Source organism: Tupaia chinensis, unplaced genomic scaffold (assembly GCF_000334495.1).
Source record: "Tupaia chinensis unplaced genomic scaffold, TupChi_1.0 Scaffold144276_1, whole genome shotgun sequence".
NCBI lineage: Eukaryota > Metazoa > Chordata > Mammalia > Scandentia > Tupaiidae > Tupaia > Tupaia belangeri.
In genome coordinates this window covers 5177689-5199152 of record NW_006204133.1, presented here as the reverse complement: position 1 = coordinate 5199152, position 21464 = coordinate 5177689, and the positions used below count along the sequence as shown (strand labels likewise).

At 48.7% G+C, this 21464-nt stretch overlaps 2 protein-coding genes across 2 annotated transcripts in view; both read right to left on the bottom strand.

The window, feature by feature from the left end:
• Positions 1–471: 471 nt before the first annotated feature.
• On the bottom strand, positions 472–5364 carry RPL31 (ribosomal protein L31). The gene is made up of 5 exons (XM_006166613.3): positions 5256–5364; positions 4758–4864; positions 2459–2584; positions 959–1071; positions 472–596 (listed from the first exon to the last, which is right to left on the bottom strand). Exons 2-5 carry the CDS (start codon positions 4862–4864, stop codon positions 565–567), a joined length of 378 nt encoding a protein of 125 aa, XP_006166675.2. The 5' UTR covers positions 5256–5364; the 3' UTR covers positions 472–564.
• A 5925-nt stretch (positions 5365–11289) lies between these two features.
• The window catches only part of NPAS2 (neuronal PAS domain protein 2), a gene marked incomplete in the record, with an annotated part of 111510 nt that continues 101335 nt past the window's right edge, over positions 11290–21464 (bottom strand). Inside the window, 5 exon segments of the mRNA XM_014583397.2 lie at positions 11290–11835; positions 14085–14262; positions 17749–17841; positions 18186–18376; positions 21242–21436. Coding sequence (XP_014438883.1) covers positions 11653–11835; positions 14085–14262; positions 17749–17841; positions 18186–18376; positions 21242–21436 — 840 coding nt within the window.

Here is a 21464-nt window from a genome sequence, read left to right as displayed (position 1 = left end):
TATCTTACACAATGTTCCAAATTTCTGATGGTTCTACTTTACAGTGGTGTGAAAGCAATACCCATTCAGTAGACACCATACTTTTGAGTACTCATATTTTAAACCATTGTTTTTCACTCAGTACAGTATGCAGTGAATTAAATGTTTAATACTTGGAGTAACATAGACAGAAGCAAAAAATATATTGCTGTGTTTATTGTAATAAATAACACTGCATTATTTTAGTTTCTTAAAATCTGAAAAATAGCCAATGGCAATTGAAGTCTACATGCTAGTTTACCTTAGAACAAAACACGCAAGCAAAAACATGAACATCTTACCTCCGATTTCCCAAATACCTACAATAGTGGTTCCCAAGGCAGACTGTACTGCCAAACCCTGTTTAGGAGCTGGCCCAAGGAACGGAGTCTAGGGCTGGGGAGGCAGTACAGGCACCAGTATATAAACTGCTCTCCAAATGACCCCCTAACTTGGAATTGCTTCAGGACACACACATGGTATTGAAACTAGTAAAGAAGAGCAAAACAAGAAATTGGTTTTATAACTTTATTTGAAAATCAGCAGTTAGTTCTCATCCACATTGACTGTTTGTAGATCTGCAAAAGAAACAAAAGCCAGTCAACTCCCATACCCACACATGACATTTCCTACTCAAACACCCCAAAAACCTTTCTAGGAGGGGCTGGAAAAGTACTAGTGGTCAATTCTTGGTGGCCTTTTAACAACCAGACATGGTCTATTTTGCATTTCCCCCCCTTTTCCATAATTTAAAAATTTCCACAAAGACAATTTTAAAAAGCTATGATTATGCCTGCTACTCATATCCCTGCTGGAAGGCTACCAGGATTACTGGTGCACAGGAGGTATCTGCTGAACAGGTTAATTCCAGTTACAAAGAAGGGTAAAGATGTTTTCCTAAAGTCACCTGAACAGCTTTGGTGGATGCAGTAAAACTTACTTTTGAATGTGGTAACAGGTACATAGGTCACCAGAGTATAGAGCTTGTTGGGTGAATCTTCATCCTCGTTTCGTTTTCTGGACAACCGCACACGGATTCGATATGGGACGTTCCTGGTAAAAATAGAAACATATTGCTAAAGTCAATGCCTCCTTTCAAGAGCCACCAGCTATCATATCCTGCTTCTATGCTCTGCTCTTTAATCTGATCAACCAGCCACTCACCAGTCCCCTATAAAACGCCCCCTTCCCCACCTAAACGCTAAACGTGGTCATCTCGAGGTAACACGAGATGTGTCAAAGCAGCCAGAGCTGGTATTTACCCTATTAATCCAAAGCACAATACATAGGTCCACGCTTGTAGGGTCTTTTGTCTTTACCGTAACAGAAGTCCTAGTAGGGGATTTTTCAACATTGAATCTAAATCTGGAGACACTGGAAACTCTGCAGGTTATATTTAACACAGAAGTCTGTTCAATTCTGTTTCTCTACTTTATGCACACAACCTTCACCCTATTGCACCCAGCTTCTGAGAAGCATTACAGTAGACAGTCTCTTTCCTTTACTGACCATAGGATGTGACAGGTGTTGTCCTAGCCTCGGCACTTCTCATCCCATTAGGGTTTAACTAGTACCCAGATGCAGACAGTTCCCCCTCCCAGGTCTCAGAACCACCAGTCTATGTCTACGCTATTGCTATTCCTCTAGCTAGTACCCCACTTTGATTCTGTACCCAACGATGTTCTTCATCAACATAAACCACCTTCGTCTCTCCACCTTAAAGCAGGGCATCCCAAGCTTGGCACTACTGGCATTTGGGCTGGATGCTTAGCAGGGTCCCTGGCCTGTATCAACTCCTAGTAGTGGCAATGAAAATCCCTCTCAAGGGTGATAGGTAGAACTGCCCCAGGCTAAGAACCACTGCCCTAATGGTAGGCTTCACATGTCTAAAGATGATCCCTCATGGTCTGACCCCCCAACTCCCCACCATCCTCATCCACTGAGCATCCCAGTCAATTTCACTCCAGCCTCACCACCTGCTCCAGACCCTATTTAGTCTGCTCATGCTATACTCTGCCCATTTTCACAGGGCTGGCTGCATTTGGGTCTCCCTCACACCACTTTAAAGGGCTTCCCTGTGGATACCAGCTCTCACTTTGAGGCACTGGTAGGTATTTGTTTCCTTTATATTCTTAAAATTTTCCATCTTTCTCACAGGAGAGAGATAGGCAGAGAGACAGACAGTATCCCCAATGCCACAATCCACCCCCAGATCAGGGACAAGCAAGCAACTCTTGTACTCAGGGAGGTCTCCAGATGTGAACCAGAATTCTCCCATGAGACTGCCTCTCAGAGCGTCATGTTTAACTGCTGCACCACTGTCCAGCCCCTCACAGTATTTACACTTCCACACGCAGTAACCAAACGACTGAACTCACGCAGACTACGCACAGTGAGCTAGCTAAGCTGGTGTCTCTGAAATCCCCTCTAACCATAGTACCTTATTCCTTTGGCCCAGACAGCTTTGTTGAGCCTGGTATCAATGCGCACATCTGGAGTCCCCATCTCTTTCATGGCAAATTTCCGGATTTCCTTGAGTGCCCGAGGGGCACGTTTCTTGAAGCCCCTGAGATCCAAACACAAATGAATTAACTAATTAAATGAGCACAAAATTAAATGAGATACATATAATGGCATGTCCATTTTCATAAAGAAAACCCTAATCCTCAGAGTAGGCAGGAACAATTTGTTTTCCCATCAGTACAATGCCCAACACCTAGTATAATACTTGGGACAGGATACATAATCCATCTTCACAGATGAAAATACCACCAAGTGTCCTCGGATTAATATGTGATTATAACCAGGTTCTATGTTGTATCTTATGACAGTACGTGTTTTTGACACAGATCTGACCAACACTACTAACTCATGCTTAAAAGCAGGGGCTTGAAATGTACAGACTTTCTCTCCAGTGTTGAAGACAGTAGTTAATTTTGTGGAGCCCTTAGTATGTCAGGCCAATTGTTCTGAGAGCATTAACTTATGACTTCAAAATCCTGAGTTAGTACCCCTTTTCTTTTTTTATTCTTTTTTGAGAGGTTTTTGCTATAGGGTACATGTGCTCACCAGACAGCTTTGTTGAGCCTATACAGAGCAGGGAGGAGACAGCCTTAGGGAAGTGGACTACAAGCTTCAGTTTAAGATGGCAAAGGTGACACTGAACAAGGTCTGAATACATGCATACAACTTGGGTAGCATGTTTCAGGGATGTTTGGACAGGGGAACAGTAAGGAGCTGCTACTGTCACCACTGGTGTGAGACAAGGGGGGGTATGACTGCAAATCAGATCAACTGGTCATGTCATGGGTGTATTCAAAGGGTAGAGCCCAGAGGATGTACTAATTGCTAATGAATAAAATAGAGAATCCACAAGAGGAACAGTCTGAGGGGGGTGGGGGTGGAGACAGCCACCAGGAGCTTGGTGGGACCATGTGCAGTGTGAAACACCTACAAGAGATGTCAAACAGCAGCTGGGTGTTTGAAGCCCCATCTGGGTTGCTATTCCCAAGTACAGACAGAAATGGACTAAAGCTGGGACCACCTCGACCTTAAGAGGAATGGAGACCGAGGAGCAATTAGTAAAGTAGCAAAAAGGACAACAGGACTGTGGAACCACCGGACCTCCCGTGGGACTTTTCCAACCGAGTACAAGATGCCAAGGCCGGAAAATCTCCTCCTGCAGAGCTTTCACACACTCTCACGTGTGGGGCTTTTAAAACCGCACCCGACTTGCACTTGCCACCTTTTAACTAAACAATTTCTTACTAAATCCTTGTCTACCCTCCCCACCATTGCTGACCGGCGCCTGCTGTGCACCCCCAGGTACATATGCAGGTCCCACATGAAGTGCTAGGCAGGGAGCCCGGTTCATCACAGGCAGGGTAACCCCTGAAAGACACTGACTTCAGACCCAGAAGTGATCTCACAGACCCCAAATAAGACTACACACATGACGTCCCTCAACAACACACTAGCCCTTGGCTGGGATGCCATGCCCAAGGCAAATGCTGCCATGCTTTAAATCCCTGGCTACATTAGCTGCTCTGAGAGTCTGCTTGGCCAAGTGCAAGAATTCCTGCTCCACTTTCGGGTGCCTGAACCCTGTATAACGTTCTCCTAGTAAGAACCCCCCAGTAACAGCACATGTGAAGTAAGACATGTATTCTCCAGCAGTGAGCACCCTGGGCACACTGGGAAGGACCTTATCAAACACAAACCTCACAGAAAACCAAGAACTAGGCCACCCCAAAGAATCCCATGAATTCCTGCAGGTCACATACCCACAACCACGGACCACTCGTGTTTCTCCTGGTCATTTTTGCTTCTAATATTAAAACTCAGCCAGTATTAGTACCCCTCGGTGTGGTCAGAGCACGAAAACAATCCCTTTCAAGTGTTCGCATTGTGGCATGGACACAGCTTCTTTTTCTCTTTTTTTTTTAACTGCAATTTTCCTAAGGCCCAGAGTTAATGGTGTTCCTCTTTTTATTACTAAAATGGAATATTTTCCAAAACTGACTTCTGGAAACCTCCTCCAGTCAAGCGCAACTTCTCCCGTCGTAAACCTGGAAGCAGCACGCTGCGACCTCCGCAAACCCCACGCACGGTACACACGACACAGAACTGGGGGACACCAGAGGCTCCAGGACCACCTGGCCTCTCTTCGATCCGGCAGACGCCCGAGTGACAACCAGCCCCGAGCTCGCGAGCGCCGAGCCCACGGCAAGTCTACTCACACGCCATGGATGCGCTTGTGAATGTTGATGGTGTATTCCCGGGTCACCACCTCGTTGATGGCAGAACGGCCCTTCTTCTTCTCGCCACCCTTCTTTGCGGGAGCCATCTAAACGCCGGCGACAAGGAGGCTCAGAGTGGAGTGGGACATGCCCGTGCCAAGTCCTCCCTCCGGGCGAGGCCTCGCGCGGCCTCCCCTGGGCGCGGTGGGTGCGGAGGCCGGGCAGACCCCCACAGTCCACGTCTGGGTAAGGCCAAGACTGGAGCCCAAGCATCCGCGCCCGAGACGCCACCGACCCGGAAACTCCTGCGGCCCCAGCTTCCCTAAGCCCGATCACTCCCTCCCAAGCTCTGCAGCCCTTAAACGCAGCACGGATCCCGATCTCCCCGGAACACGGAGTCCCAGGCGACTTGGCAGGGACCCCGCCGTCCCAGCAGCATAGTGCACAGGGAGGATGGAGCCGGATTCCCGAAGCCAGAACCCCGCCAGCCATACTCACTCTGCCGGGCCTAAGCTGGAAAGAAAGAACGCAGAGGATTGTGGGAGGAGGAAAGCCGGGCCGTAGGCACAACTTCCGGGTCGCCCGGCGGCCAGAGGCGCGGCTGTGACGTAGATAGCACGCGCCAGGGTAGGAGTGGGCAGGGCTGCGCTCCACGGAGCAGTGAGGCCGCGAGTTCGCTTCTGTCTACCCTGGGCATCTTTTAGCTGGTTTTCCTCCAGTTCTGCGGGAAGGCATTTGTGCTCTTTTGTCTAAGTCTTCGGAGGAAGCTAGAACCCAGGCCCATCGCTGGATGGGACTAGGGCCAGGGAGAGGAAACGCTCTTGTGTTTTCCCAGTCATTCACTCTTGCGTTCAACCAGCGTTTACTGCGCCTGTGTCGGCGTGGTCCTCGCGTCCCCCTGCGCTCTCGTCGCGCAAGGCAGACCTCTGATGGGGGTCGTTGCTATCCTGGGCGGAAAGGAGCGGAGGCGAAGTGGGAGAGGGCGAACATGGAAAGGAAATCTACAAACTGTCAACCCTCAGAAGTCAACTCAGTAAAGGCTGGACAGACATTTAATAAACGTAATTTGGTTGGAAGCCGGGAAATCATTAGCCTGCCTGGGACGCTCTCAGGCCGGTGACTGCTGGGCCCGCAGAGACCAAAACCACTTAATGGGAACTGTGCTTTACAGCTCTCCTGGTAGCCGTAGTGATCACATGCCGTCTTACTTTTAAAAGTAAACTATCACTTTAAATGAGATGAAACAATCCTTAAAATGAAACAAGATCTGAATGCTCCCCTGTGGGGTAGGAAGAAAGGAGTGGACGGGCTGCATTCTAGTCCTCACCACTCTTAGGGGGCAACACACCCTATGGGCTGGAGGGGGTCCTACCTGGCCACTTTGCCTCGAGCTGAGCTCTAGGAAGGCCCGGTGGAACATGGCCAAGAAGCACCACTGAGACATTTTTAAAAGGAAAGGGGCCCAGTGCTCAAGGAAGGTGGGTCCAGTGGTGGTGTGCAGGGGTCTGAGGCTGGCCAGGAGGCTTGTTGCTGGGCCCTGGCTGCTATGGGGCATGGGTGAGGGGCAGAGAGGAGAGGAATGGCACAAGATGTCTTTGAAATGAAATCGCCATTTCAAAACGGATTTCACATGGCATGTCAATTTAGGAGAAAGTCTTAGCTAACAAAAACCACATTACAAAGGTAGGATATAATGTAATAGAGTCTAATCTGTTACACAGGAGCAATCAATGTGATTTCATGACCTTGTCGCTCTATACGACAGAATGATCCACTAACAGGAACAGAAACAGCACTTTCGCCCAGTAGTGCCCTCATTCTCATTCTAGGAACCCAGATTTTTAAAATAAAAAACCCTTAAACTAAAATTAATCAGGACTCCTTGCAGGATAAATTAACTGTGCATTGGGGCATGAAAAAACAAATCCAGGTGGGCCCTGATCATGTTGTTTCTAGAAGGAAACTTGAAACCTGATTTCCGATGAGCAATTTCTAAAAAGATATAAAGAAGCCAAATAAAGGGCAAAGGTCAGGCAGCAAGCAGGTGGTGTGGTCACCTGCAGTTTGAGCCCCAGACCTGATGGCTTGCTTTTCTCACTTTCCCTCTCTCTGGTGAGCACCCATGCCCTGTAGCAAATAAAAAATTAATGATAAATACAATGAAATAATCCTTTAAAAAAGAAAGTGCGGGTGGGAACCAGTAGTTAGTGTAATGGCTATGTTGCTGGACTCCCACGTAGTCGACCGCGGTTCGCGTCCCAGACCCGGTGGCTTAAAACTCAGGCCGGGCACGTGTGCATGCATGCCCAAGATCCTGAGAGGAGAATGGAGGAGAAGGGATTGCGGCATGATCATCTCCCCTGGGGGGGGTGATTCTCCTTTCTGTCTCTATGTCTCTCTCTCTCTGCCTGGCGAGCTCACGCGCCCTATAGCGAAAAACCTCTCCAAAAAAAAAAAAAAGTGCGGGCAAAACTCTCAAGTTGTGCAGAGAATCAAATAAAATCATAACAGTGGTTTATTACAAAGACAGGTTATAAGGAGCCATGAATTTATGGCTTCATGCTTTAAGATGTGGAAATGAAAAAAAGTAGGTATCATTTAAAAAGGAGTTAATGTAACAGATATGCCTAAATGTGGTTAGGCAAAATTTTGAAGAGTTTTTTTTTTTTTTTTTTCATTTCCAGTGAGCTGTTTTCCCCAGAAAAAATAAAGCTGTATGTGTAGTAGGAAGTTCATACATGTCTGTCCAAAAGCAATTAACATCATTTCTCTGGAGGATCCAAATTAGTTCCTTCTCTAGGAAATACATGCGGACTTTGAGACTTCAAGCTGTGTCTACACAAAATGAAGAGAGAAACTGAAGGAATTTGTACCACTCAGATTTTACCAGGTAATTTAGGCAAGAATGTAAAATGCCATGACTTAGAACTAACAGTCAGCCAGTTCAGGCAGGTTTTGTGTGTATAAGGCAATTTTTACATTAATGAACTTTATTGTCATTAGAGACAGAGACACTACATTTCAATTAAGTTGAAAATATCTTAAACTTGGCATACTCCAGAGTTTGCAATTTCAATCACTTCCTATAAGCCAAGACTTTATAGTTTTCTAAATAGAAAGGTTATGTTTTTTCTGGAAATAGGACAGGGTTATAAAACAGCCTTTTAATGAGCGAGATTTAATGAAGGAAGAGCTAAGGGATTATACTACCCATGATGTGTGTGGGTTTACAGAAATATTACACAATAAGAGATTCCTGAGTTTATCCAAACTGGGAACATGTGTAAGATTGCAACACAGCCACATTAAATTGGTAGCATGGTACACTCCATCCTCTTTTCATGGTTTCCAGTTAGAAAACCCTGGGATATGTACTGGGCCCATTAAAAACTTTGTTCTACTTAGAAGGATTTTGTCAGCCAATTAATTAAAAAATACAATTAAAATGCAACTTCATTTATAAAAATTCAGATCTATAAATATTTGAAATTACAAAACATGACATTAAAGAATTAGTTAATTCATGGGATCAGCAGATGGTGTAATGGTTATGTCACTGGACTCCCATGTAGTTGACTGCAGTTTGAGTCCCAGATCTAGGGACTTAAAACTCACACCAGGCATCTGTGTGTACATGCCCAAGATCCCAAGAAGACTGAAGAAGGGATTGTAGTGTGGCCATCCCCCCAGGGGGTGATTTCTTGCTTTCTATCTCTCCAGTGAGTGCATGTGTCCTGTAGCAAAAATCTCTTTAAAAAGTGAATCAAGTTTCACATAGTTTTTGTTTTAAAAAGGGGCTCATGGACCAGCCAGTAGTGCTGTGGTTAAGGGTTAAGGTGGTTGGATCCCACATGGCTGAAGGCATGATTTGAGTCCCAGACCCTTTGGCTTGAAAAACATGCTGGGCATATATACATGTGTGTCCAAACTCTCAAGAGGAGATAATGGAAGAGAAGAGACAGCAGTGTGGCCATCCTCCCTGGCCATTTTCTCACTTTCTCCCCCATCTTTCTGTCTTCTTCAGTGAGCACACATGCCTTGTAGCGAATTAACAACAACAACAAAAAAGTGGAGTGTCATTTCTGGTTCCCTAAGGGAGCAAATGTTCCTAGTGCATGCAAAATATTTGAACTTGCTTTTGTTTTGTTTTTTTTTTTCCTGGACCATGGAACAAGGTTTTGTCTATCCCATTTACAAAGGAGGTGGAAGTGTGGAGCTAGTGATGGAGCAGGAAAGGAACTCTCTCTCGGGCCTGGTCTTGGAAAGGGCCTTGCCATTCCAGTGGTTCTCAGCCACAGTATACCTCCAGAAGGCTGGAGGCAGGCAGGTTCAGGGCTGGAGCAGGGGCTCTATGATCTCATCAGGAACCTGGGTCTTTGCATCCTACAGGAAGGTAGGGTAATGCAGAGTCATTAAGATTAGGATATTTGCACTGGCAGAAACTTTTTTTTAATTGCACACGTGTGCGTGTGTGTGTGTGTGTGTGTGTGAGAGAGAGAGAGAGGAGAGAGAGAGAGAGAGAGTGCACCCTCAAAGGGGCATAATCATGCCTCAATATTTTTTCCTTTATTCCTCCTTTCTCTCAGCATTTTGGGCAGGCATGCACACATGCCTGGCATGTTTTTCAAACTGCCGGGGCTGGTACTGGAACCATGATTGGCTATGTGGGATCTGGTTCCCTTAACTGCCGAGCTATGGGGCTGGCCTGGAAGAAACTTTTTAGATGCAGTTGCTATGTCACTCCCAACTTGATGTGTGTGCACACATCTTTTTCTTTTATGATAAGAGAGTGTCCATGCAGGAGGGAGAGACAGAAGGGAGGGAAAATGAACTTCTTTGAGAGTGTCTCATCACACTTGATTCCTGTTCCCCAGCCCTCCAGCTCCTCAGGATCCTGGATGCCCACTGCACGCCCGGCATGTCTTCAGGCCAACCCAGGAACCATATCTCATCTAGCCTTGCAGGTTACTTGTGCCACTGCTGTGCCACAGCAGCTGGGCCTGTGCACACATTTTACACACATGATGCGCACACCACCTGCCCATGTGACTGGTATGTTAGCAGTGAGAGCCCCTGGAACTCCAGCCTGGTGAGCTAATTTTGGGCTTTGAATGAATGCTTTGATGGAGGATGTCTTGGTCATCTCTACAGATCATCTGTCTTCAGGTTGCAATGTCCCCAATAACTTGGAGTGTCTTTGATTATTTTGCTATCATTTCTACATAAACCATTGTTTCTGTGGCACAAACTTGAAGGATCAGGAACATGATGGGCAAATGCAGGCATTCAACTCAAAAACCTGAATGCCATCACCAGGCTTGTGGGTCGTTTGCGTCACATGTTCCACATCTTAGATGGTTGTTGAAACATCTTGAAATTAGAAAAAAAGTTCACCCATGAAAAGACATATGCATGGGGCCAGCAGGTGGCGTGGTGGTTGGGTTGCTGGATTCTCACATGGCCAACCATGGTTTGAAGCCCAGACCTGATGGCTTGGTTTCTCACTTTCCCTCTCTTTCTCTCTTTCTGTCTCTGTCTCTCTGGTGAGTGCATGTGCATGCCCTGTAGCAAAATTACAAAGAAAATAATAATGATGATAATAAACCATTTCTTTTTAAAAAGATATATGCATGCATGTATAACAAGGGACAGAGGAATTGTACAAATTCGTTAATTTATTACAAAAAGTTCACTCACAGAAAAACACAAGAAAACTTTTATACTTTTATATTTGGGAAAGGAACTGGTGTCTCAGATACAAAATAATTTACACATAATCCATACAATTTTATTTTATATAGAAATAGGTCATTATTACAACAGCTGTACAATTCACTACCCTTCGTCTTATAATTACATAAAATCTTTTCTTTAGAAACTTCTCAACATAACAAAACATACAAAAAAGAAAAAAAGCAAAGTGCATTTGAAAAGGAAAGCCCAATCCTCAGTATTATCATGAAAGATATGTAGAAAGATGCAGCATTCTCACTCAAAGGGCCGACATGGTGGGGCTTCTGCGGGGACCAGAGCTCCCCCGGCCTGCCTGGCGTGTGAAACCTCTCCCCTCAGAGTCCTAGCAGGTTCTCAGCAGAACCCTGCAATTCGAGCGGGATGATTGTGCTTTGCTCTGAGTCTAACTTTGTAGATGCAACCAACGAAGTAAACAGGAAACTGTCCAGTGTTTTATTGGGGAGAAAAACTCACCACCAGCCAGGCATGGGGTGAAGAGCTCATTCTGACAGGGTTCGGGCTGGAGGGGGTGGATCTAAGCGTGGTTAAGAGCAACCAGCTTCGCTATCTGACAGGTGGGCTGCTTTTGTTACTGTGGTCTCCAAATGAAGTCAGGAGACCTTATTATTTTTAACAACAGAAAGTGCCTAAGTTATTTCCTCTGTGCAGCTGTGCAAATTAAAACAAAAACAACCATTTAAAATATGAAAAATAATCTCTTTATTCTCTCTCTCTAATAGATCTCTGACCCAGTCCTTCTCGAATGGAAAGGAAAGCCGGTCAAGACAGCGAAGGCCACCTAGCACGTGTGGACGGGCCACAGTGGGCTAGAGAGACCGTGCGCTCTCGGGCCGGGTGCTGCGCGATACTCCATCTCCGAAGGTCTATGAGTGAGGATGTGGCACGGGGCACTCAGTTCCCGTCCAGTATGGCTGTAGAGTGTTCCCGAGAACCTTGGAGACCGGAGGAATGTGACCAGTGTCCCTGCCCGTTTCCCACTGTGGCAGCCGCTGCACTCCGGAGCTGGCGACCATCAGGAGGCCCGAAATGTACACCGTGTGCGCCAGCACCAAGGGTCCCATTCGCACTCCTCTCCCCGTCTCCCAGGCTGCCCCCTCGTCCATTGGTTAAAGCTGATTGTCCCGACTGCAGGGCCAGGGCACTACCGGGGCGGCTGCTGGAGGTTGGACGGCTCAGACAGACTGCTGACCCTTCGGGAAGGGCGTGGGGGCTGGGGCTGCGAGGGGGGCGGGGGTGCGTAGGCCAGGGTCCCTGGCTGCTGTGAGTAGGTGGAGAGAAGTAGCGAGTCCTGCTGCTCACCGTGCAAGGGTGTTGGCGCCTGGACCTGGGAAGGAAAGAGAGAGGGTCCAGAGGAGGTTCTGTGACTCACTGGCCCCCTCCAGTGGTGGGGAGAACCGGGCCATGCTGCCATGCTGTCAGACTACAGCATGCTCCTCCTGTGGTGGGGTCACACGGAGAGCCGGCAGACAGCACACCACCTGGTGGTGTGGTGGAGAAGCCCTAGGCTCTACCAGGTGGGGTGACTGCTGAGGCCCAGTCTCTGTCCACACTGGAGTCCTTCTGGCACAACAGGCCTGGCACTGGGGCTCAGGGAATGGGTCCATAAACATGTGCCCATGAGCTACATGTAGCCTGCATGTATCAGGGTGACAGAGCCGGAGAACGCGTGCAGTAACACAGGGCGGAATCCAAATACACACAGTCTGTGCACCTTCTGCTGCCGGTCCCTGACCCCCAGCTCATTCCCAATTCTGCCATTCCCCAGCACCTCTTAGGAAACAACTTGCTCTGAAGTTAAAGAACTTCAACTGGTCCAAGCCTGACTTTGGAAGCTTCAATCTTCTCTCCCCCTTCCTTGTCCATTCCTCCTCCTCTATTTTTTTTTTGAGAGGTTTTTTTTGCTATAGGGCGCGTGCGCTCGCCAGACAGACAGAGAGAGACATAGAGACAGAAAGCGAGAGATCACCCCCCAGAGGGGGTGGTCACGCCGTAATCCCTTCTCCTCCATTCTCCTCTCGGGATCTTGGGCAGGCACACACACGTGCCCGGCGTGAGTTTTAAGCCACCGGGTCCGGGACGCAAACCGTGGTCGACTACGTGGGAGTCCCGCGACATAGCCATTATGTTAACTGCTGGTTCCCCTTCCTCCTCTTTTTAAGAAAGATTTTTGCTATAGGGTGCATGTGCTTGCCAGAGAGAGAGAGAGAGAGAGAGAGAGAGAGAGAGAAAGTAAGACATCACCCCCTACGAGGGATGGCCATGACACAGTCCCTTCTCTTCCATTCTCTCGGGATCTTGGGCACACACACACATGTGTCCAGCATGAGTTTTAAGACACCAGATCCAGGACTCAAACCACAAGCAACTACATCGGAGTCCAGTGACGTAACCATTACGCCATCTGCTGGTCCCAGCTGCCCCTGCCTTTAAAGCTGCCCCTGCACTTTGGCTCAGGCTGTCTTGCTGGAACACTGTCCCCTTGCCTTCACTCCTCCTCCCACATTTGGGCATATCCTGGGGCATCAGGTTCTGCTGCAGGCACCTCCTGACCCTCCTCCTCTCAGAGTCTCTTCCTCCACAAAGGCGTTCCTGCCACAGTGCTCCTGCTTCACACAGAACCACAGCCCGACTGCACACTGCTAACTCCACGCAGCCAGCAGGCTGAAGAGCTCTGTATGCTTAGCCTACATCTTGCATGCAGCAGGTGCCTGCAATGCATCTGTTGCTACCACCAAACAAACATGCAGGAGACTTCTCAGGCTCCCCTACACCATCCCTGCCTTCTCACACATCATTTTCTTTTTTATTTTTTTGAGAGGTTTTATTTTATTTCTTTTTGGCTATAGGGCACATGCGCTCGCCAGAGAGAGAGAGAGACAGAGAGACAGAAAGTGAGAAATCACCCCCCCAGGGGGGCTGGCCATGCCGCAATCCCTTCTCCTCCATTCTCCTCTCAGGATCTTGGGCACACACACACATACACACCCACTGTGTGTTTAAGCCACCGGTTCCGGGATTTGAACCGCGGTTGATGACATGGGAGTCCAGCAACATAGCCATTACGCTAACTGCTGGTCCTGCTTGAAGTAATCTTTGCCTTGTCAGTAGTGACCACACATAAATGTGTTCCAAATTTTCCTGGCAAGTTCCAATTTCATACAACATTATCATATTTATTAAAAAAGTGCAATGGATCTTTAACTAAATATGATTTAATTTTGCCTGCATATAAGACTTTGTCTATAAACACACTAAAAGTCCAACAAACACAGTCATCAACATCTGATTTTTGCTTAAAAAATATGGATATATCAAGATGCAAAATCTCGATAAGAATTACTTTAAAAAATGGACCATCATAGCTGATTCTTAATTTCTCGTATTACACACATACACACATATATATCATAAATCTTAAGAATTAAAATGATCAAACATAAATCTTCCTGGGGCTTATTTCTAGACTAGGGACAGAATGCAAAGCAAAGATGGGAAAGGCCTTTTGGTATTCAGGCTCTGGGGCTTTGCTCTGTCTCCCTAGACCACTCGGGGCCCTGCTGGGCTGGCACCCACCTGCAGGTAATGCTGTGGTTGCTGCTGCTGGGCTTGTGCGGGCTGCAGGGATGATGGCTGGGAGGTGGGGAAACTGGGGTGATGCACGGCCTGCCCCATCAGCAGAACAGGAGTTGAGGCGCTGCTGCTAGCGGGATGCACATCTGGATTGTGAAATATAGCTTGACTCTGTGGATACCTGTTTGTTTTCATGTAGAAGGAGAAAAATATCCCTTAAGAAAGAGGAATTGATAAGGCTTCCAAAGCACAAGTAACGAAAGAGAGAGAGAAAAAAAGGTAACATGGACATTATTAAACCCTTTTATACGTCAAAGGTCACTATCAATAAAGGGAAAAGAGAACCCACGGAATGAGAGAAGTTTTTCGCAAATAATATATCTGATGAGGAATTGATACTCAGAATATACAAAGAATTGCTACTGCTTCCCAACAAAACCAAAAAAACAACTCAACACAAAAAAAAGGGCAACGGGCTCCAAAGGACATTTATCCAAAGAAAAGATACAGATGGCCAATAAGCATGTGAAAAGATGCTCAACATCACTAGTTATGAACAAGTGTGAGGGAAGATGGGAGAGAGAAGTTGGAACGCAGACGCTAGTGGTGGGAATGTGTGCTACTACTGTGGAGAACAGTATGGGGAGTCCTCAAAAAAAAAAAAAATCAAACATAGAATTACCTTATGATCCAGCAATTCCACTTCTGGGTATACACCCAAAAGAACAGAAAGCAGGGACTTGAACAGATATTTGTATATCCATAGAAATATTATTTATAGGGACCAGCAGTTAGCGTAATGGCTGTGTCACTGGACTCCCACGTAGTCGAGCGTGGTTTGTGTCCCTGACCCAGTGGCTTAAAACTCACGCCGGGCGCGTGTGCGTGCGTGCCCAAGATCCCAAGAGGAGAATGGAGGAGAAGGGATTGCGGTGTGGCCATCCCCCCTGGGGGGTAATTTCTTGCTTTCTCTCTCTCTGTCTCTGTCTGTCTGTCTGGCAAGCACACGTGCCCTATAGCAAAAACCTCTAAAAAAAAGTAGACTATTTATAATAGCCAAAAGGTGGAAACCAGGCCGGTAAGCATTGATGATGAATGGATAAAGCAATGTAGCATATATAATGGAACATTATTCAGCCTTAAAAAGAAAATTTTTTGGCACATGCTACGACATGGATGAATCTTAAAGACATTATACTAAGTGAAATAAGCTAGTAACAAAAAGAAAATATTGCAATGATTCCTCTTCTATGAGAGACCCATAATAATCAAATTCATCGAGACAGAAGGTGTGGTTACCAGGGGGTGGGGCTAAGGAAACAGGAAGATGGAACCATTCTGGAGACGGATGGTGGTGGTGGTTGCACGACTGTGTGAATATACTTAATGCTGAATTGTGCATGTAGATATGGTTGAAAGGGTCCAGTGACAGTGGTGCAGCAGAAGTGCAAAACTCAGCCATAGTAGAAGCCATGTAAAAGATCGGGGTCCCAGGTCGACTTGTACACACTGAGCCCGCATGCGCTTAACCGTCATCCTGACTGGTTGAGAGAGGCTGGGGTGGACGGTAGCATGTGACCCTGTTGAACATGCCTTTCTCTCTCTCGAAATAAATGAACTTTAAAAAATGGTTAAAATGGTAAATATTATGTATATTTTCCCACAATTAAAGAACAGAAAAGAAAGGGGTTGATAAGAATGACCCATTAATTAGGGCTGGAGAAGTGCCATTTAAGAAAGGTCTGGATGATTCTAGATGCTCAGAGGCACTATAAGGAGGCCTCTTGCGTTGTGTTTTTAGAGCTGTTATTTTCCTTCATGGGGTCATCTGGAACAAGCACTGAGGGTTCAAATGTCTCCCGAGAGGGCCACTCTGTGTGGGAGACAGATCCTGACATGCCTGGAGGATAGTTGTTTGTGTTGGGAAGGGACAGTTGGGGAGATGGGCAGGTATAAATTATTAGTTTGAGTTCTCAAAGCAATGTCCAGTTTTGCCTTATTCACAGCATTTTGCACATCTTTGAAACGTGATGTAACAAGAATGATTGTTTCCACTTATTGGGATCATTAGGAAGAAATGACAAAATCCAGACGGAAGCACAACTCCCCTTCTGAAGTATGCACATGCACCGAGGACCTTAAAGCCAGCTTCTTCAAGCGCATGCCTCTCCTCACCCTCCGTGACCAAAAGGCGGGCCAGAAGGTCTCAAGGGACACAGGCTACTGGGAAAGTTGTTCAGAGGCTGTGGGGAGACCTGAGGCAGGGCCAGCAGGGTGGTCGTGAAAGACTCAGGGAGCCAAAAGGCACCTGTGCCCTGAAGTCAGCTGGCTATGTAGTCTGCCTTCGAGAAGGCCCCTCAAACCCTCAATGCTCAGCTTCTTTATTGGTAAAGAAGGAGCAGGTGCCACATCCTCGGGCTTTTATTCGATCAAATGGGTGAGTACCGCCAGGCCCTGACCCTCAGCAATGCTCGGCCACGGTGCCTTTCCTACTAATAGCATTGCAGGAAGACACAGGGAGGACTTGGAGGGGACAGTCCCGCATGCGGGCCCCCAGCCTCACTATCTAGCACTGTTCTGGTGAATTTCAGGCCACAAAAGAAACCAGTGTTTACACGAAAAAGGTGTCCATAAGACAGTTTCATTCTGCCTCGTGTTAAAGGGTGGGAAGATACTTTCCAGCAGCTGTCGCACTGTTCACCCATCTGTCTCCAGTAACCCTTGTCCCTAGCAGTTAAGCAGCTGAGCCAAGCAGCTTCCAGCCCTGAGGTACCGGGTAGAAGACACTGAGGAAGTGGGGTTCTGGAGGGGAAGGCAGAGGCCCCACATTGCAGTGTCTCACGGGCCAGGCCCAGTGTGGGAGGCAAGGAGCAGGCGAGTTGAAGTGCCTGCAGGAGGGTCCTGGGGGGTGGGTGGGTCTGCTGGGGTGATGATTGGGGCCACATTCACCAGTGTCGTCACCAGAGTGAAGGCTTGGAGGTCTTCAGAGGGTCCGGAGAGGACTGCAGATTAGAGGGTATAATTAACTGTTCCATTCAGGTCCCGAATTAAGCATGGAGTGCTGATTTTATCTGTTTAAAGGGTCAGCAGAAGAAAGGTAAGGGGAAGAGTCCCTGCTATGGTCTGGGTGTCCCCCCCAAATTCATGTGTTGGAATTTGCACTGGGAAGGTGCTGAAAGAGACTTACCATCTTCACGGTATTGAAGGGGGGGAGCTTTAGGAGAAGGTTAGGGTTTAGGTCATCAACAACAGGGCTCGACAACTGGGTTCCGGTGTTTATAAGGAGAGGGAAGGAAACCAGAACAGACACATGTGTGGACACAGGCACGAGGTCCTGTCCTTCCACACTGTGACACCTGGCATGGCCCTGAGGTCTCACGGACAGGAAAGCCCCTGTCGAGGTGGCCCCTAGACACTGGACCTGCAAATCATGAGCCAAATAAACCTCTGTTGTCTCAGATGGCTCAGATGCGGGGATTTGCTGCCCTGAGCCATAGAAGGGACCGACAGAGCCTTCAGGGCTGGCACTCTTTGATCCTGCCTTTAGTGCCAGGCCCGTGCTGAGCGCTGATGGCCTGGAGGGGCGTGATGGGGCAGCCTGACACCCTCAGGCAGCGTGGCGCCCTCAGGGCAGCCTGGCCTCCTCCCTCCACCCAGGGGCACGTACTTGACTTGCCGACTGGTCCTGCCGCCCTCCGAGGGCTGCCGTGCCTCACAGGCCCCAGGCATCATGGGCTGGATGGGCTGGCTCAGCAACAGCCTGGGAGCAGAGAGACGGAGAGACACAGAGAGAAAGAGTGAAGCTGAGCAGCGCGACTAGACAGCCCGGGCCCGTGGCCATGCAGCTGCAGCCTGGCTGGGCCCTCATGGCCAACTTGATCCCCACTTCCACCTCTGCTCTCAGAGGATGATGAACACGGTGGTCACCTCCTCTGGCCATCAGGTCTCCAAACCCTCTCCTGCTGCACCCCTGGCTGAGACCAGCGACAGAGCATTTAGCACCTGTCTGTCTGGACTCTGGCTCCATCTACAGCAGAGAAAGAGCTGAGATGAACCGCGTAAAACCATGCCTCAGTCATCCCCGCACAAGGACGGCCTGCCCACCTGAGCTGCCGGTCATGGCTGAAGTCTGGGCTGGGCTGGCACTGGCTGGCATCCTGGGGGGCGGAGGCGGGCGTGGTCAGACTCAGAGTTGGGGGAAGCACAGCCGTGGCGCTGCTGAATGGGGACGTCAAGCTGCTCAGCGTGCGGCTGCCCCCCTGCATCACCTGTGAGCTCCTCAGCAGCTTTGGGCCCTGGAGCATCATTTTAACGAAAAAGGCAACACTTGGGCTTGACTCAGGTTCATCTCCCAGAAAACCCTGCAGGTCACACCCCCCGCCTTTCCTTGAACGAGGGGTCTACCCACCATACACTGAATTATCTTGATCTTGTGACTGTCTTTCCCACTGGACCATAGCTGAATCCTCTGAGTCTAGGACAATGGCAGGCCCTCAGTAGGCAAGCAACAAACGTGCATTGAGCCAAACTATTTTCTGCTTCACAAATTCCATTTTGGAGATGTGGACCTTGTTGTTTCTCCAACTCCTAGACCAGCTCCTGTCCCAGGGCCTCTGCACCTGCTAAGCTCTTCAGCAGAATACTCTTCCCCCGATATTGATGGGGCTCATTCTCTCACCCCCTGAGGTCTTGGATCAAATACTCTCTTCTCTGGGGCCAGATGGTGGTGCGGTGGTAACATGACACTCTATGATGCTGGACCCAGGTGGGAAGGTTCTGGGTTTGGGTCCTGGGGCCTCCCTGTGCATGCCAGGTGCACGTGCAAGCCTGTGACCCAGGCTGGCTAAAGCTGGGGGATGGATAGTGGCATTACGACCCCATTGGGGGTACCTGTCTTTCTCCCTGAAGATACTCATAAATAAATACCTAATAAATAAAGCAAATATCGACTATCCTCTTGGGGAGGACACCTACGTAACATTCCAACCCCCAGCCCTCCTTCACCAGTTTCCCACGTTGCTACGTGACGTACTGTCACTTTTATTCATTTTTCTTTCTCTTCACTGGAACAGAAATCATTTTAACTTTTTCTCTGCTGCTGCCCCTAGTGCTTAGAACTTAGTGTCTGGTACGCACTGAGTGTTCGGTAGCATTTGTTGAGTGAAGTAATGAATGAGGGAGAGGGCGTGGCTTTGCGCTTGGGATTTGGACTTTCATTGACTGTCCATTCATATGGTGATACCACAGTGCTTTAATTCTTGTTTTATTTTTATTTTTTATTATTATTTTTTAGGTTTTTGCTATAGGATGCATGCTTGCACCAGAAAGATAGAGACAGACAGAGAGATAGAAAGTGAGAAATCACCCCTCAGGAGGGATGGCCATGCTGCAATCCCTTCTCCTCCATTCTCCTCTTGGGATCTTGGGCACGCATGGACACAGGCCAGGTGAGTTTAAGCCACCAGGTCCGGGACTCGAACATCGGTCGACTACGTGGGAGTCCAGCGACATGGCCATTATGCTAACTGCTGGTCCCAGCATTCTTTTATAAAATCTTCCAATAGCGGATAATGGAAAGCCTTCTTCAGTGTTTTCTTTTCCAAAATATTCCTGGCTATTCTCACTCGTGATGACATTTTGAATCAGAAAGTTGCATTTCATGCAGAAGCCTTACATTTGTGCTATGGCCTGGGTAATGGTGTGTCCCTCCCAAAGGTTCATGCTTTAGAATGTCGTCCCCAGTGTAATGTCATTGGGAAGAGGAGATGCCTCTAAGAGGTGAGGCCTAGTGAGAGGCATCTGGACCATGGATGCATCACCTTCATGATGGACTGATGCTGTCTCGCAGACAGAGGGAGTGCTAGCTCTGAGAATAGATCCATTCCTGTAAAGGAAGCTGAGTGCCCAGCGTCCCTCGGTACACACCCACCATCCTCTCTGCTGAGCACCAGAGGCCAGCCTGACATCGGCCTCACACCTTTGAACTTGCTAGTCACCAGAACTGTGAGGCAAATAAACCTCTATTCTTCAGGAATCCTCCAGTCGCAGGTATTTCTGTTAGCAACACAAGAGTGGACTAAGACAACTTGGGTGAAGATGGACCAACTGTCCTAGACATGGACTCATCACATCGTGCTGCACACCACCTGGGAGGGTCCCCAGAGGACAAGCTCCCTGAGGTCAAGGACAGCTCTGGCTCGCTTCCAGGCTCCAGGGCCTGGAGGAGCTCAGCGGGCGTTCGCTGAAGCCCTGGGAGCATGTGTGATATGACAGGCTTGAGGGAAGGCTGCCTTTCAAGCTGTGACCTCCCAGAAGCTGGTGCTCAGGAGTTCTTGAGGCCACTCACACTAAGTGCTGTTTACCCACTGGCAGCCCTGTCAGCTTGCAAGGCCACTGGTGGCTCACTATAAGTGGAAGTGGCTGCAAGGGAAGGGTTTGACAGGGAACCGAGGGAACCTAGAGGAGAACAGTGGTCCTGTGTCACGAGACAGTGACCAGAGGTGGCTGCCTGAGAGGGTAATGGGTAAACCCAGGAGTAGATGATAGGGTCTGAGGACATGCGTGTGGGGACAGACGGCTGTGAGCCAGGAGTGCCTGGGACGGCCTCATTCACCACCTGCCCTGGTTCCCTGTCAAAGCCATATGACTTCTTCAAGGGCAAGACAGGACTGAGGGCGACAGGAACGCTGCACAGCAGGAGGCCAACACAACTTGGGGCTTCCGAGTGACTTTACAAAGAGAAAAGTAAGGGACTGGCAGTTGGTGTAATGGCTATATCGCTGGACTTCCATGTAGTCGACTGCAGTTTGAGTCCCGGACCCGGTAGCTTAAAACTCACGCTGGGAGCATGTGTGTGCATGCCCAAGATCCCAAGAGGAGAAGGGACTGCAGCATGGCCATCCTCCCTGGGGGGTGACTTCTCGCTTTCTATCTCTCTGTCTTTCTCTGTCTGTCTGGCGAGTGCACGCACCCTATAGCAAAAACCTCTCCCCCCCAAAAAAGAGGAAAGTAAAGCAAAGCAAAGCTCCCAGGGCAGTGCACCGCAGCCCATGTGCTGCAGGTTTCCAGTTGGCACCAGCTGCGGGAAAGGAGGCTGTCTCGGCCTGCAGACCGCGTCCGCTCTGGGGGCCAGGACGGAGCGGGAGAAAGGACACAGGTACCTGGGCTGCTATCACGCCGGACTCTCTGAGCAGGTGCTGGCTTGCGACCTGGGTGGAGGCCATCGGCTCTGGAAGTCGGGGGCTCGCCACGAGCTGGGGTTGGGACGCGGCAGCCGACCTTTGCTGCAGCTGCTGCTGTGCCGCGGGCCGCGGAGCGCTGCTGAAGCTCAGGGACACTGGCTGCTGCGTGAAAATCTGAGAGCAGAGCGGGAGTGCTTTAGGG

Excerpts from the sequence above, each read along its gene's own strand:
- RPL31 (XM_006166613.3), bottom strand. The coding sequence starts at position 4,864 with ATGGCTCCCGCAAAGAAGGGTGGCGAGAAGAAGAAGGGCCGTTCTGCC. Across the intron at positions 2,585-4,757 it reads CACAAGCGCATCCATGGCGT|GGGCTTCAAGAAACGTGCCC; the intron begins GTGAGTAGACTT and ends TTTGGATCTCAG. Across the intron at positions 1,072-2,458 it reads GTCTGGGCCAAAGGAATAAG|GAACGTCCCATATCGAATCC; the intron begins GTACTATGGTTA and ends TATTTTTACCAG.